The sequence below is a fragment of the Panthera leo genome, chromosome B3 (assembly GCF_018350215.1).
Source record: "Panthera leo isolate Ple1 chromosome B3, P.leo_Ple1_pat1.1, whole genome shotgun sequence".
NCBI lineage: Eukaryota > Metazoa > Chordata > Mammalia > Carnivora > Felidae > Panthera > Panthera leo.
The window spans coordinates 68,946,787-68,962,947 of NC_056684.1; the positions used below are offsets into that span (position 1 = coordinate 68,946,787).

Sequence of the window (16,161 nt, forward strand, 5' to 3'; positions counted from 1 at the left end):
AAAACATTCTTGTAATGTTGGCTTTTTTATTTCTCCCCCGCCCCCCACTTAGAACTTCAAGAGGGAAGAGCAAAATTTTGTGATTCAGAATGAAATTAATAATTTGGCATTTTTAACTGGAGACAGCAAAAGCAAGATGTCGAAAGTAAGTCCATAGAAATCAATTCCAAAGACTCTTCAATCTTGACCCTAAGCTATGTATCTTGGGTGTATGAAGCGATTAGTTCCATACTGCATTTAGGTCAAACCACAAAAACCAACAGTCTCTACTGTTGTTTCTTTGAGAATGAGCCAGAAGGAACTGCTCCAAAATAAGCATGGTCATCACATTTTATGAATAAATAGCTGCTTGTGTGTCAAAAAGTTTAAGTTTCAAGACTTGCCTAAGGCATTCGAGAGGTCTCCAAAACCGAAGCTGCTGTTAGTTGTTTGAAAATAGAACTACTTCTTGTGTGGTGAAGCTGCCAAACTGCACATGCCTAGAGCCACCTTTTGATTAGGTACGAGGAAATTACCTTGCTTTGAAGATTTCCGGAGCATTTGTTCTCACAGTAAGCTTGTTTTCCTCCTCTCTGGAACGTCCAGCGGCTGTTTGATTTCAGTTGTGCTGACCTCTTAATGCCTTCTGTTTATTTTCCATGTGGGTTGCATTCAGAAACCCAAACATTTGTCCATTCCCCGCAGGAAATGTTTAAAAGAGGGCATACCAGATATCTGAGAAAAAGAGTCACTTCTAGGGAGGTGTGTAGCAGGAATACACGATGGGGACCTGCACTCCCAGCTCCTCTTGAGTCAGCTCTGCAAAGGGAGGCTTTGCTGTTGTGTTTGTAAAGAATTCTCAGACAGACTCGTTCAGGTGTAAATACATACATGCAATGTGATGTTTTGTTACCAGCTGTTATGGCTTACTCTTGACTCTGTTCCCTAGAGAAGTGTGCCTCAATGAGGGCTGATTGTATATGTCAAGTATGAGTGACATACCTGAGATTACGTCTCTCTCATTGCTGGTACAGTACTGCCTTTGAGGAACATGAAGGTGGAGTGTGCATGGGGACCCTCAGAAGTGAAAATCGGTTCTGGAAAGATGACAGTCTTGGGTTTGTAGCAAAGCCTTTGGAGCATCTTTCCAAATAACCTTTTGGGATGAAGACCTGTGTATGTGAAACTGCAGACAAGGGGCCAGTATAACAACGAAAAATGACAACTTCACCCAAAACTTCACCATGTTTGCCTAGCTCTGGTTAGCTGAAGTCTCTCTGAACTTTCCAAACCTTCTATCTTTTAGCTACGCTGACACTCACACTTCTTCCAGCATCCAAAAATTGACCCTTAGAGTTTAGAATCTGGTATACACTGCTGAATAAAGTTTGACAAATAAAATTGTGCATATACAAAGTAGAGAGATCAGAAGTATATGTTCATATTCAAGAGGAATCTTTGCTGCACAGGAACTTTATATAAGGTGGATCCTTTTGTGCTTTAGATGATTTTTATTTGATTTTCCAAAATTCATTTTGCATTCAACTTCTGACAAACGTGTCTGCTGCTCATGTGAGATACACAAAGATAAGATTGTTCAGACTCCTGATCCTTGGACATTTATGTTAAATTCCCTCTGAAGAGCCTTCTTACAGCCATCACTGGCTCTCCTTTGGCTCCACCCATCTACAGAAAGTCAATAAACCCCAGATAGATTTTATGGTACCTTCACCTTGGGTTAGATCCACGGGCTCAGCACTGAACCAGCTAGCACCCATTGTTATTGTCAGCGGATGGCAGCAAAGCAATGGAAATGACTCTGGTATAAGGATTTGGATCCCAGATGAGCAGAAATGGCAAAGACATCTCAATGCTCCGGTGTTGAGTGGTTACTTAGAGTCCTTAGGTTTACACTTGGAAAGAGATGAGGTGACAGAGGATGACATTTCAAAACTAACCTACTAACAAACTAACTGGAAATTCTGTTCATTCATATTGCTGAATAAGGAAAAGGGCATGTTTGTCTTGTCAGAGGATGGTCATATTCAGAATCTGTGCATCTTTGATAAGGTTCCTTTGTAGGAGCAAACACTTTCATTTAATTCCCCTTGACCTTGGATGCCAGTTTTTCCTGAGCTACGTGGAAAAGGGTCAACGTTACAGTGTGATGAATGTGAGGACAGGCCACAGGTGTTAAATAACATTTACCATGCTCCTTAGGGTGACAAATATGCCTGTTGATCTTGTTGCCTCAGTTGAGACACAAAGTATAGTAGTAAGTAGGACTAGAGACTGAAAGGAAGCTAAGTCCTACCCTTGGCCCAGCTGTTGACTAAAGGTATTGGCCTTGCATCGTCCACGTAACTCTTCTGGACCCCGGTTTACCAATCTATAGAACGGGCTTGAGCTTACTATCTGCCTCCTCCGAGCTCTACCAGGATGCTATGTTTACAAGTCAGCTTTAAACTGCATCTCTAGGATAGAGATAAATGCAGCACGTTCATTCAGATGGAGAGATACCATGCCTCCAATAAATAGCAACTCATAGGCATTTCTGGTATTCTTTGGACGTAGAACTACATATTGAGAGAATGAGGAAGAAGTATTCTTACTATGAGTTCAATCTCCACTGCCTTTTCCTCCCTGAAATTAGATGTTCTCTCTGCTACCTAATCTGAATGGTCACCTGTGCTTGCTTTTATCTCCACTCTTAACTGAATTCTGGTGTTGTATAAATGAACTTGGCCTCAGTGCATATGGCGGTTGTTGGCAGAGATCTGTGTATTCGAATGCTGCATGCCTACACACACTGCACATGCCATTGCAAATGGAAAAGAGGCAGAAACAAAATATACGGTGGGCCACACTATTTATACTTGATTCATTGAAGATTGGTTCAAAGATGTGTTCCTTTTCTGGCAGCGAAAGCAGGTTGTTTTGGAGAGCTCATTGTATATTTTCTTTATATAACACCAGTTTGCAAATATGTGTTAAGCTAAATGTAACTAAGCTGAGCAAGTGTTTTTTGTTTTGTTTTGTTTTGTTTTTAAACTTGTTTTGTTTTCTGTAAAAATGGCAGCAGCTTCCTTGGAGGGGAATGGTAAGTTAGAACATGTTTAGCCCAAGAAATGTGGGTCTCTTGCCCAAGATTATGAGTAAAAAAGGGTTGGAAGGCAGGAAATATTAGAGTGCCTCATTGTTTAAAGCCTCTCCACCCATGAGTGTGAATTTGGTGTATTGAAAAAGGACAGAGAAGAGTTGTGAGCTCATCTTTGAGGTTTTCAAGGGTATTCAGACTTATCTTACTCCAGTCTCTCCTCCTTCCCTCCAGTGCCCACCTTTCTCACTTAGTCTCTGTTCCCCTTGCTCTTGTGCAGCTCCCGTTTTCTCCCCTTCTCCCTACCTGTCCCCCTTTCTATCTCTCTCCAGCTCTCTGTCTCCCCCTGGGGGTGGGGGAGGGCTTCCCCTCCCTCTCTCACTCTTTTCTACCCTACCCACCTCCCCCCTCCTCCATCCTCCTCCCTCCTCTCATTGCCTTCCCTCCTTCGCTTTCTCTCTCTTGATTTCTCATTCTCAGACTGGCTTGCAGAAATTCACCTTTCCCCCTAATACCTAATGTTGGGTTGACTTGCCTTCATTTAACCTTTTAGTGGGGATAAGAACTTCACATGGTGCAGGCTTGCCTATTTTTATTTTATTTTTTTAAACGTTTTCTCTTTTTTTTAATGTTTGCTTCTTTTGAGAGAAAGAGTGCGTGTGTGCAAGCAGGAAAGGGGCAGAGAGCGAGGGGAGAGTGAATCCCAAGCAGGCTCTGACCTGAACTGAAATCAAGAGTCGGACGCTTAAGTAACTGAGCCACCCAGGTGCCCCTAGAGGACTTCTTGTTAGCAAACCTCCTTTTCATGGAAGCACACACATTGCCCCTTAGCCCAGTTCTTCCTTCTCTTTTCCCAACCACAGATCTGCTGAAGGTGATAATGTGGGTGGGTGGAAGGAAGAAAGAAAATGGGGTCTTTGGTTACATGACAGATTATCTACAGCCCACCCAGGTGAAAGGAGGGAGGAAGGGGAGGGGAAAGGCTCTAGATCTAAAAGGTTCGTGTGGGCGGCCAGACCAGAAGCCCACGTGGGTCTGAGTGGCACACGCTCAGGGAGGTTAATCTTCAAGGTGAACTTGACTCAGGGTGTTTTGCTTGATTTGGGTATAAGTCCTCTTGACCAAATTAACCTCCATACTAACCTCCCACTCACTTTTCATGCCATGCTCGACTGGCTTCCAGAACTGTTGAGTTTCGGTTGTGCTGGCTGACAAATGGGGGCTAAGAAGCTATGACTAACATGTGCTACCTTATGCCTTGGACCCCTGCTTTTTACTGACTGACTCTTCTCCTTGTTTCTTTTCTTTTGTCTTCCCACACAGGCCATGCAAGTAAAGGTACAGGTCAAATGCATGACGTGTCTTTTCTGTCGTAGTATTAGAGGTGCCAGGCTCTGGCCACCCTCTGCACTGTGATCACCATGGGGGTGGTACAGAATGGATCTTCCCACCTGGAGGTCCCCCAGGCCTGCTCCAGGGAAGACACCTGCCCGTCAAAGAGTGAATGTAGGCCTACCCACCCTTGGAATGGGGAAGCCGGGGAAGCCAGCCAAGCCTCACCCTAACCGAGGTCTCCTTGCTATCTCTGCTCCCTTCCCCAGCTGCCCACTCTGCAGCCAGCACACTGACAGAGATAGGGATGCCGACAGGGCATAGAGCCCAGGAGGCTCACTCCTCTGCTGTGCCATGCAGGGGCAGAGTCCTCTGTGCTGTCAGTGGCCCCAGGTTTTTCACACTGTATACCTCTGCCTCTTATGCAAGGCTCCCTTGACCCAAAGAGTTTTCCAATGACTCACCTTCAAGATCTGAAATCAGATAACCATGTGTTTTTGCACGAAGTGTGCATATGGTGGAATAAACCCTGGGACGACTTTCCAGTGACCCATACAGATGAGAACCTGGAAATATTTCTCTCTGTTCATTAATGTGTGTCTGCTGCCATTGTCACAAGCTCCCTGCCCTAGGCTGTGTGACAGAGAAAAGGAGACGTGCAAGAGCTAGGTCACTAGCCCTTAGTTAGAGAGGGAAAATGGAGCCATGGCCAGGTAGACTTGGGTCTGGATGTTGACTCAGATGCTCACCTGCTGTATGACCTTGGAAAAATCCTTTACCTTCCCTGAGCATCATGTTCTCACTTATATAACGGACTTGTTTGTGTATCAGAGTTATTGGGAAGATTAGAAATGTTTTATTTAAGTAGCAGGCACATTGGAGTCACATCACACATGCAGCATTTATAACAAGAACACCATGAGATTGGCGAAATAAAATAGAGCGAGCAAGAAATTATTTGACTCAGGTATCAAATCCGCCTCATTACATTTTGCATATTTACTTGATTGCATACTGCATGTTACTATTTACCTTTTACATTTATATGTACAGGGCACCTCGTAGTACAGGACACAAAACCAGGTTCTGTCCTTTATGGATGATGTTCAAGGGGAATGTAGACCGTAAAGGAGTTTTGCCTTAGGCACGACCTTTAGAATTCTATGCCTGATGGTAGAACATGTGAGGAACCTAGCAAGCACTCAGTAAATGATAGAACTCTTCACGGTCTTTGCGGGAGCCAGCTTTCACTTTCCACCATGTTCTGGAACACACGAAGCTGCCTTCTCTTAGGCTCCTTTCTTACCCACTGCTCATTATTTCTGACCACCCCCTCCCCCTGCTGTCCCGGGCCTGACCTGCTGTTTTGGAGCACCCAGCACAAGGTGCCCTGCAACCAGCAGAATTGGTGGTGTTTGGCCGGCCTCAGTTTTGCTGGCCAGGAGCTTCGCTGTGGTTGCTGTCATGTAACCACCTGAAGGTACAGTCACCACAGGCTGGGTGAAGGCAATCACATCCATTTTAAGAGTGTCCATTAATAATGACGATCCTCTTTCATACTTTAAAGGTAATTTAAAGTAATTGAAGAGATCAGTCCCAAGGCAGTGTTAATTCTCACCCTCCTCTTCTCTCAGAAAACCTGTGCCTCCTAAGATGAATTCTGCTCCAGCTCAGGGTCCCAAGTCTCACACTGCCAGTTCCGGGAGAGGCCCCTGGCCTCCCGCTGCTCCCAGAGCCCTGTGTCTATATGTCGTCATAAACCACAGTACTGCCCCCTGATTCCTGCAAACATTTCACAGGCACCTCATAAAGCCAGGCTTCACTGGGCTCCATGTGTCTTTCCCTCCACAGCCCCTGCTTCTGGCTCTCCGACATTCCCACACTTCCATTAAGCACCTGCCCAACTGACGCAAAGTCTAGCAAGTGAGGTAGCAGGTGGACAGTGTGCTCCTTCAGAGGCTGACCTCACAAAAATCCAGTCGCTGCAGGGCTTGTGTCCTTGAGTCTACCCATAGGCCATGTGTCAGGGACACTGAGGGTTCTCAATTGAGAGCCTCAGTGCAGAACCTTGAACTCTTCTGAAACCTACTACTCCGGTGGGTGGACTTCACTGGGTAGATTCAGTTTAAGCAAAAGAAGGGTGGACTCTCGCAGACTGGGGGAGTTCTATTCAGTGTTTCTCCGAGCTTTCCCCTGCCAGATCCCAAAGCAGCCCTACTTTGGGACTTGTGTTTTCCGGTGAGAATTTGCACTGCCTCGGGGTAGAGGTTGAGCGGGATGCGGTGCTCCAAAACACTGGCTTCAGCCTTGGCAACAGAGCAGTTCAACATAGAACGTCTTCAGTGTGTTTACTGATGCCCCAGCATCAGGATTCTCAGTTCTTTCCTGGAGTCATCTCATCAGTTATCAAACCATTCTTTTGGAAAGACACCAGTTTATTTGTTCATTTGGGCCCGGAAACGAGTGAGCCAAGACTGCAGGTGTCCGTGGTGTGTGTCCACTTACGTGGTTCTGTGAGCATGTGCACAGGGAGAGGGCACAGGACCAGTGCTGGTCCTTTATGGCCACCCGGTTGTGTTTCACACACTCCTCTCACTGTGCTTTGACATGTACTGAGCCCCCCGCTCCCCCTGTACTGACAGGGCCACAAGGAGGGAGGCTGCCTCCAAGAGGAGGCCGTTCCTCTCAGAATCACTGAGCCCCTCTGTTTATTTCAACCTCATCTCCTAGTCTGGAGGACAGGACCAGGAACGGAAGAAGACCAAGCGGAGGGGAGACTTGTACTCCATCCAGACCTCTCTCATCGTGGCTGCGCTCAAGAAAATGCTGCCCATTGGTTTGAATATGTGCACGCCAGGCGATCAGGAGCTAATCTCCCTTGCAAAGTCACGATACAGCTATGTAAGTCCCCCGTCTGCTCTGGCTGAGTGTGGAATACTGGTGGTGGCAGCTCCTCAGAGCCTGAAGGGCTAGTTCTCCTTCCCAGGGCGACAGATGAACAGAAACCAAGGTGCACACAGGCGATACACTCTCACCTTTACTGGTTTGGGGGTGCCTGGATGGCTTAGTGGGTTGCGCATCTGACTCTTGATTCCAGCTCTTGTCATGATCCCAGGGTTGTGGGATTGAGCCCCACCTCAGGCTCTGTGCTGAGCATGGAGCCTATTTAAGATTCTCGCGCTCTCTCCCTCCCTCCCTCCCTTCCACTTGCTCTCTCTCTGTCCCTAAAAATAAAAATAAAATAATAAATTAAAAAAAAAAAACTGGTTTAGGGCGCCTGGGTGGCTCAGTCAGTTAAGCGTCGGACTTTGGCTCAGGTCATGATCTCACGGTCTGTGAGTTCGAGCCCCGCATCGGGCTCTGTGCTGACAGCTCAGAGTCTGGAGCCTGCTTCAGATTCTGTGTCTCCCTCTCTCTCTGACCCTCCCCCATTCATGCTCTGTCTCTCTCTCTGTCTCAAAAATAAACATTAAAAAAAATTTTTAAAAAAACTGGTTTGAGAGCACATGCCCTTAGGACAAGTCTATAATTTTTCTTCTTTTGTTCTTATAATAAACATTGCAGCTGGGCTCCTGGATGGCTCAGTCAGTTAAGCATCCGACTGTTGGCTTCCGATTGGGTCGTGATCACATAGTTCTTGAGTTTGAGTCCCGTGTCGGGCTCCAAGCTGACAGTGCAGAGCCTGCTTGGGATTTTCTCTCTCTCTCTCTCTCTCTGCTGCTTCCCCTGCTCACTCTTGTCTCTCTCTCAAAATAAATAAACTTAAAAAAAAAAGATCTCAGGAAAACTGCCCATATGCTGCCCATACATCCCTGCACCTTACTTTATATTTCCATAGTGACCTCTAGGAATAAAACTGAACGTCTCTTTCCACAGAGGGATACCGATGAAGAGGTGAAAGAACATGTGCGGAATAACTTGCACCTGCAGGAAAAGGTGATGGGGCAGGAAGACGGAACTCATGCAGGCTTCCCTCTGGCTGTAGGGGGCCCTCCTCCCATTTAGTTTACTCCTGTTCTCTCTAACGTGTTCTAAAAAATGTCTCCCAGTACTGATGTTTAAGTGGTAGGACTAGCTCTCTGCCTTTAGTTTTTGTTGTTGTTGGGGGGAGGGGCGGGGGGTGTAGGGTTCGCCCTTCATTTTTGTTCTTTCCTTTGCTATTACAAAGAGGATGCAAAGAGGCATTTAATGAAGCATGCCTTCCCACCTGCCATGTATAAACATCCAGCCATAGCAGGGGGGTTAGATCAGGTCTCAAAATTTACTGACTGTGAGGCTTCTTCAACAGTGAAATGGACACGTGGGGGGTGGGGGAGTTTTAGCACAGCCTGATCTAGAGATTTGGAGTCGGTACAAACCGGGGGTGGGGGGGGGGGGGCGGGGAGGACCACTTGGATTTTAAAGGCTGTCTGAGATTTTTTTTTCCAGGCCTGTGAATCTGAACAACTCTTTCCTCAGGCAGAATACGCCCTAAGATGCGGGATTAGGCTGACACAAAGAGCCACTTCTTTCTACCCCAAACATATGGGTATAGTGGGGAAAATACGCTACACAAAAAGGCAGTAAAAAGATATCCCAAGTGCCAGGATAAACAAGACACTGTAAATCACAGGAATGAGGAGAAGTTGATGCAGCTGGGAAAATTAATAGAGCTTTCTGAACCATATATGTATCTTAGACGCTGGGGTTGTTAATAGCCTTCAACGAAGAAGAGTGTGGGACCTAATTACCCATGCTGTGCACAAATGCAGAGCAAGAAACTTACATAAAATTAGCCTTAAACCTTACCTATAAATCTCCTATAGAGACAACCCTAAAACCACTTGGAGACTCTCCACCTCTTAGAATACAGGCTAACATGCCAATAAATAAAACTCCACCTGAAGACAAGGTCATGTTTAAACAACAACAAAAAAAACATGAAAGAAAATCCACCATCATTAGAGAATCAGAAGATGTAACCAAGAGAAGAATTCAAGCTTGAGGAACTGTAGAAAGAAATTTAAAAATTAGTGTGGTTGATAAATATTTAAAGAGCTAAAGATAGCTATGGTAGCCATAAAGCAACACTTGCTCTTTCATTTTTTTTAAGGAGAGTAGATATGGGATTGACAAAAACCACGTAGTGATTACAAAAGTTAAAAGCATTCATTAAAATTAAAAATCCAATTTGTAGGTCAAAAAACAGGCTAGGCACAGCTGAAAAGAAAATTTATGAATTGGAAGGTTGATTTCAGGAAATTAGAATGCAGTACAGATAGAAAGGGATGGAAATAGGACCAGTTAAGAGATACAGGCTAGAATACAAAGTTTCTATGTAGCATCTTCAATGTTCCGGTGAAGATGATAGAGAAAATGAGAAAGAAGCAGTAACAGAAGAGTCTCAGGTGCTCTGAAACCACGTGAGGAGTCAAGGCTTTTTCAGTGCAAGAGGTGCTGCTCACCTCCTGTGTGCTTTAATTTGCAGTCGGATGACCCAGCAGTAAAGTGGCAGCTGAACCTCTACAAAGATGTTTTGAAGAGTGAAGAACCTTCCAATCCAGAAAAGACCGTAGAGCGTGTACAGAGAATTTCCGCAGCTGTCTTCCATCTGGAGCAGGTAAGGCACATCTGCCCTGAGGACTGAGGAAGCTAGACTGCCCTGGAGACTAGAAAGCTGATCTCTACACTCAGCTCTTAGTTAAGTGTTCTTGGGGCACCTGGATGGCTCAGTCTAAGGGTAAGCATCCGACTTCAGGCCAGGTCATGATCCCGCTTCATGGGTTCGAGCCCTGTGTTGGGCTCTGTGCTGACGGCTCGGAGCCTGGAGCCTGCTTCAGATTCTGTATCTCTTCCTCTCTCTCTCTCTGCCCCTCTCCTGCTTGCACTCTGTCTCTCTGTCTCCCAAAAATAAGTAAATAGTAAAAAAAAAAAATTTTTTTAATGTTATCATAAGACCCAAAACCAGGAACAAGTATCATCCCAGCTCACCTCCAGATGTCATCTTGGTGCCTGGTGGTAGCAGATTCCTCAATGCTTTTCCCTCAGAGGTTTTCTTTCTTTATTTTCTTTCTTTCCTTTTTTTTTTTTTTTTTTTTTTTACAAATTTTTGCCTTTAGATCAATGACCCCTTCAAATCCCCCTACCCATTTGTAAACCTTCTATTAGGCAATAAACATACAAAAACAGGAGAAGGCAGAAAACCTAAGACCTCCACAAACTGAATCATTTGCTCCTGAGGGGCGCCTGGGTGGCTCTGTTGGGTAAGCGTCTGACTTGAGCTCAGGTCTTGATCTCACGGTCCGTGAGTTCAAGCCCCACGTCAGGCTGTATGCTGACAGCTCAGAGCCTGGAGCCTACTTTGGGTTCTGTGTCTCCCTCTCTCTCTGCCCCTCCCCCACTCGCACTCTGTCTCTCTCTCTCTCTCTCTCTCTCTCTCTCTCTCTCAAAAATAAACAATAAAAAAAATTGAATAATTTGCTGCTGGGTACCTTTGGCTGGCTGTGGTTGAGAAATCAGAACTCTTGCAGGGTTGTGAAGCCTTAGCTGCAGGTGACTCCCTCCTGCCACCCAGTTAGCCTGGTGTGCACCTACCCTTGTGGTGTCTTCTCAGGTCGAACAGCCTTTGAGGTCCAAGAAGGCAGTCTGGCACAAACTGTTATCAAAGCAGCGGAAACGGGCAGTGGTGGCCTGTTTCAGGATGGCCCCTCTGTACAACTTGCCCAGGTAAGTATTCTGTCATATTCTTCTGGCATGGGAGCCAGTAATGGGAATTAAGGTTTCCTCCCTCAGCTGTGCTCCCTTGTGGCACGAACACCCATGATCCAAGTTTTCCAATGGAGTTTTCCATAAATGGCGCCCTTACAGTCTGCATGTAGTATCATGGGCTATTAAGGCAGTCAAGGTAAGCAGAAAAACTGAAAACACATGTGATTCCCTAGTGCCCCATGCCTGCCTTAACTCCCCATTTTACACCTTAAAGTCAGCCCAGTTAGCATATGGAAGCTCTTAGTTTTACTGAGGTGGGATTCTTTGTGAGGATGTAAAGGAACCCTGGGAAAAGGAGGGTCTCGAAAATGCTTTACTCAGAATCCATCAACAGATCAAACAATGTATCTATACTGAGGTACTTGGATGGCCCCAAAATTACTTTGTTTCCTCATCAGCTACAGAAATGTAACTTGAGAATCCCTGCACACAGTGTCATCACCCTCAAGATGAAGAAAGGGCACTGGCTAAAGATGTCGTAAGAGGCCAGTTATGGGCATATTGCCTTATCTATGTGGTCAGTCTATACTCTGCAGTCAAAAATATGTGAAGGCTTTTCTGAAATGTACTCCCTCAACACAGGGCAGAGTATCAGTGCAGATTGGATAAACGTTGACCACTAACACTTGACTCGGTGTCATTGGCCATGTGGCGGTTCTCCCATCCTCAGACTGATTGCAGAGTCAACAAGGTCGGGCCTGTGACCAGTAAACAAAGCTGGTGATAGAATATCAGCCTCTGCTTCATCAGCTTGCAAATCAGTATGAACCATCCTCACCTGGTCAGGAAAAATAAACTGACTTGGAAAGGCATTTTCTGAGTGTAAATAAATGTTCCCTTGGACTATGAGCTAACAGACGATTCCTAGGCTTGACACTTGCTTTCAGCAGATTGTGTTTCTTGGCCATCATTCATTCTGTGACCCTGTGTTGAGCCAATTGGCCTCCTGAGCTTTCCCATTGGGGTCTTTGAAGATAGTGAAGATTGATGACCTCTGAGGCACACACCTGGTCCTCCAGGACTCTTGAGAAAACAGACTAGTGTCTTCGGAAGTAGAATTCATGAACGAGAAGCCAAAATTTTAAGTCAAATAGTCGTGGGTATGAAGGCCACTAAAGTCCTGGCAGAAAAGTGAAATTCATAGCCCAGCAGAGAAGGCAAAAATGCACAGGATTTTTGTCTGTTTCCTAGAAGTGGTGAAGTATCCAAAGGCATCGGCTTTCCTCTGTGGTAGAGGCCCATGCCTCATGTGCTAACTGGGTCTCCGGGAGGACTCTGTTCTCAGCCCATGTCTCCAGGGCCAGCCAGGCAGAAATGAAATCTCACGAAACAAGCATTTTTTTTCCTAAATCCTTTGAAAATGTTAGTAGCATCCTCTTATGTTTTGGTTGCTCCTTCAGCAACCCTCTCTACCCCTGTACAGGGAACAGTTAAGTCCAGGAATTCACTGTGTCTTTGATGAAATGTGGCCAGGCCCGCCTGTAACCCAGCCTTTTAGAGAGTTTGCCTTGGATTTCTCCCCAGCATGGAGGATTGTAGGTATATTTTATAACAACAATAATAAAAACGGAGAGGCTGGTGGTGGAGACCACTTCTTTCTCCACCTTGTCATGATGTAAACTGCATGGAGTCTTCCAGATGGAAGGGCTAAAGGGATTTATTTTATTATGTGAAAACTGTTTCTCTGATGTTAGTTTTTAAAAGACAACCTGTGTGCTTTTCTCCAGACACAAAATTAACAATTTCTTCCTGACCACCTTTCAACGGGTTTGGCTGGAAAAGGTTAATGAAAAAACTCAGTATGACAGGCTTATACCCATTTTAATGGTAATGTAACCTGTGGAGAGACCCACTCACTTTCTGCACACTCCTCCTTTCTTGATTCATGATTTAACATTACCATAAACACACAAATTTGTACAATTTTTAAGAAGACCTCTGATTGGTCAGAATTCGAAGAAAGACGGCAAGGGTTGTGTTCTTCCAGAAACCAAGGTCAGGTCTTAGATGACTCTGATGTTGACCTGCATCTTATTTTTTTACTCCTTCCCTCTCACCACTATCCTCACCTCTGGGAATCAGTTAACCACGATTCAGTGCCATATTCCCAGGAGTCAGTCCTGGCTTTTAGAGAGTAGGTGGCTCTTGACAGTTACTCAGTGTTCCAGGGCCACCACTGGAGTCCATGCGGCATACAGAAGTGGTGCTCGAAGCATAGCACACCCAAGTCTTGCCTTCCTAACAAAAGCCGGAGCACCTTGGAGGTGTCGTTCCTTGGAGACACTGCAAAGGACCCATGCTTTGCTGCTTTCGATATATCTGCGGCTACACCACTCGCCGTCGGCATTACTTAAATGGGATTACCTGGACAGGTTATTGGCCAAAAGGGATAACCACATTGCCATATTAACCAGATACTTCAGGATTGTGTCTTGGCCCAATGAATCATTTCTCATTAGAGGAGAAATGTGATAAAGACCCCTCGTGACCAGAGTAGGAATTCAGTTACCACCAGCTCCCCCCACTAACCATGATTAGTTCATTCAGAAGGTGTTCCAGACATTCGGGAACTGGCATGTTAGAGGGTTCTGGTTTCTTTGAAATTAATGCTTCTGGTGTACTTCCGGCTGCCCTGACCAATCAGAAGGCAAGAATTGTACAAAAGTCTGTCCTGCTTACTAACCGTTAACCACCCAAACTAAAACAAGGTGTGCCATGGATCCCTCTTGACCTCACTCTCACCCCTTCCGCTCAGGCACCGCTCCATTAACCTCTTCCTCCATGGCTATCAGAGATTTTGGATAGAAACAGAGGAGTATTCCTTTGAAGAGAAACTAGTACAGGACTTGGCTGTAAGTACTGACTCAGCTGGAAGCAGATATGGGTGTGAATGAATTTGACTTTTGTATTCATGTGTGTGTGTTGTAACAGTTAAACATTCACAAAGAATCGGATGTATCCGTTGGGAAGGAACTAACTGTGTAAATTCTCAGAGGAGGCCCTGCTAATGGTCGTAGGAGCCAGAGGATGAATTTCACTTGGAGGTGCTACTGTTACCATCCTCATCATCATTATTAACAACTAATATTTCTCGGGATGCACAGCCATGCGATGAAAAGTTCACGCTAAGTGAAGTTTTGAGCACCATTGGTTGCAGGAGGCCACCCCGTCCTAGCCGAGGCTCTGCATTTCTGGCCAGTAGCTCTGCTTTAGGGAAGGCACATCCAAATCCCCTTCCTGCATTTCACATTCCTGTATCTGGCCCTTCAGAAAACGTGTCATGCCCCGTCTCTAACAGACTTCATGCTCTAAAACTACTTAAAACGACATGCAAGGGGAAAAAAGCTGACTGCAGAAGCACCACAGAGCCTCGTCCTGGTTCAGACAAAAAATAAACCCTCCATTCCATTGACCAACCCATGGTTCTTTTTTTCTCTTTCCCCTTACTTCCCCCGCTTATTTTTTCTCTCATCCCTTAGTCTCTCTGTTAATCTTGTTCTGTGTTTCTCGTATCCAGTCTTTTGTTTCTCTTTCCCTGTCTCCCTTCGTTTCTTTTCCTTCTCCTCTCTTTTTTGCTTTTAATCCTTTCTCTCCCATTTTTCTCCCATTTGTCTTTATGCCCTTCATTCTTTTCCTCTACTCCCATCAGTGAGAATGACGGCTCTTAAGTTTTCCCAGCTTCTTGATGAGGGTGAACTTGACAGTGAGCCCTGCCCTTCAGAACCATTCACGCAGCCTTTGTAGCTCTCACAATTTACTGAATATGGTATGCCCTGCGGGCTCTGCCGCTGCTAGAAACTCCCACCTCTTGCATCAGCTGCTATTTCCTTTTCCATAAGAGGAGATTGAGAAGAGTTAAAGAGGAGAAACTGCCAGGCTTGGAGCTCCAGGATGACATCATTCAGGAAGAAGATTTTAGAATCAGCAGTGAAGTTAGGAGAGAAATGGATAGTTAGCAGACCCCAAATGGCCCCGGTGTTTTATAACTCCTGCCCCACCCCTAGTTCCAGCCCACCTCTCCAGGAGAACTTTCAAGTGTTGACCGAGAGGTCCAGCCTCTCGGGGAGCTGTCCAGAGCCTCCCTCCTGAACTCAGGTGCCCAGAGCTTGCATGAGACTTCTGCTCACTGGAGTCTGTAGCTCCTCCCTTGTGGTCAGGCTTTTGCTTTTCCTTTCATTTGGTTGGAATTGAGAATTGCAATGTTTCTTTGGCTGGAAATATATATATATATATATTTACGTCCCAAACCTTGCATCCTTAAGGGCTTCTCGTCCAGTGATAAACATACGACATAGTGGTTTCTCTCTGTGCTTTGATCTGACGCACTGTGTGCCTTGCGCTTTCCCTTCTCTTTGTTCGCATGTGGTTGTGTGGCTTGTGCTGAGGTCCATGCCTAACACGTGTCTGCGTTGGTTTGTGTAGAAATGCCCCAAGGTGGAAGAGGAGGAGGAGGAGGAGACAGACAAGCACCCAGACCCACTTCATCAGATCATTCTCCATTTTAGCCGCAATGCTCTCACGGAGAGGAGGTCAGCACCAGCAGAGCGTCCTGCTTCTCAGAAGCACCGGGAGTGACTGTACCAGCCCCACACCTCCATCCCACAGACGGCACTGCCTGGAAAAGGGGTGCCAGATTCAAACAGTTCTTCCTGGCTGCCCTGTTGTTGGCCATCAAGAACCATCCGGGGAAACTACATAAGCCACAGCCCTCTCGTCATAACGTGAGACACTGAGGCTGAAGAGAAGCCTGCAACTGTAACCTTGATCCCTGTAACCATCAGCCAATGCTGGTGCAGATTTTCAGAGCGGTTTCTAAGAATCCGGGTGGGGGAAGGGGTTTGTTCATTCACTCACTAGTACATATAGTTTAAGATTTCTGTGGCTCTTAGTCTTTTCTGCTGAGTCCAAAAAAGAGCCTGCTAAATATTTCCTCCATTCTTTCCAGCAAATTGGAAGACGACCTCTTGTACACCTCCTATTCCAGCATGATGGCCAAGGTACACCTG

The 16,161-nt window shown here is 45.8% G+C and overlaps 1 protein-coding gene across 1 annotated transcript in view; it reads left to right on the forward strand.

The window, feature by feature from the left end:
- RYR3 (ryanodine receptor 3) overlaps window positions 1–16,161 on the forward strand; it is a 526,048-nt gene that overhangs the window by 465,658 nt on the left and 44,229 nt on the right. Inside the window, exons 69-77 of the mRNA XM_042942518.1 lie at window positions 53–145; window positions 4,400–4,414; window positions 7,139–7,309; window positions 8,285–8,344; window positions 9,876–10,007; window positions 11,001–11,113; window positions 13,911–14,007; window positions 15,578–15,684; window positions 16,101–16,152. Of these exons, the coding sequence (XP_042798452.1) occupies window positions 53–145; window positions 4,400–4,414; window positions 7,139–7,309; window positions 8,285–8,344; window positions 9,876–10,007; window positions 11,001–11,113; window positions 13,911–14,007; window positions 15,578–15,684; window positions 16,101–16,152 (840 nt within the window). The remainder of the gene's footprint in view (window positions 1–52; window positions 146–4,399; window positions 4,415–7,138; window positions 7,310–8,284; window positions 8,345–9,875; window positions 10,008–11,000; window positions 11,114–13,910; window positions 14,008–15,577; window positions 15,685–16,100; window positions 16,153–16,161) is intronic.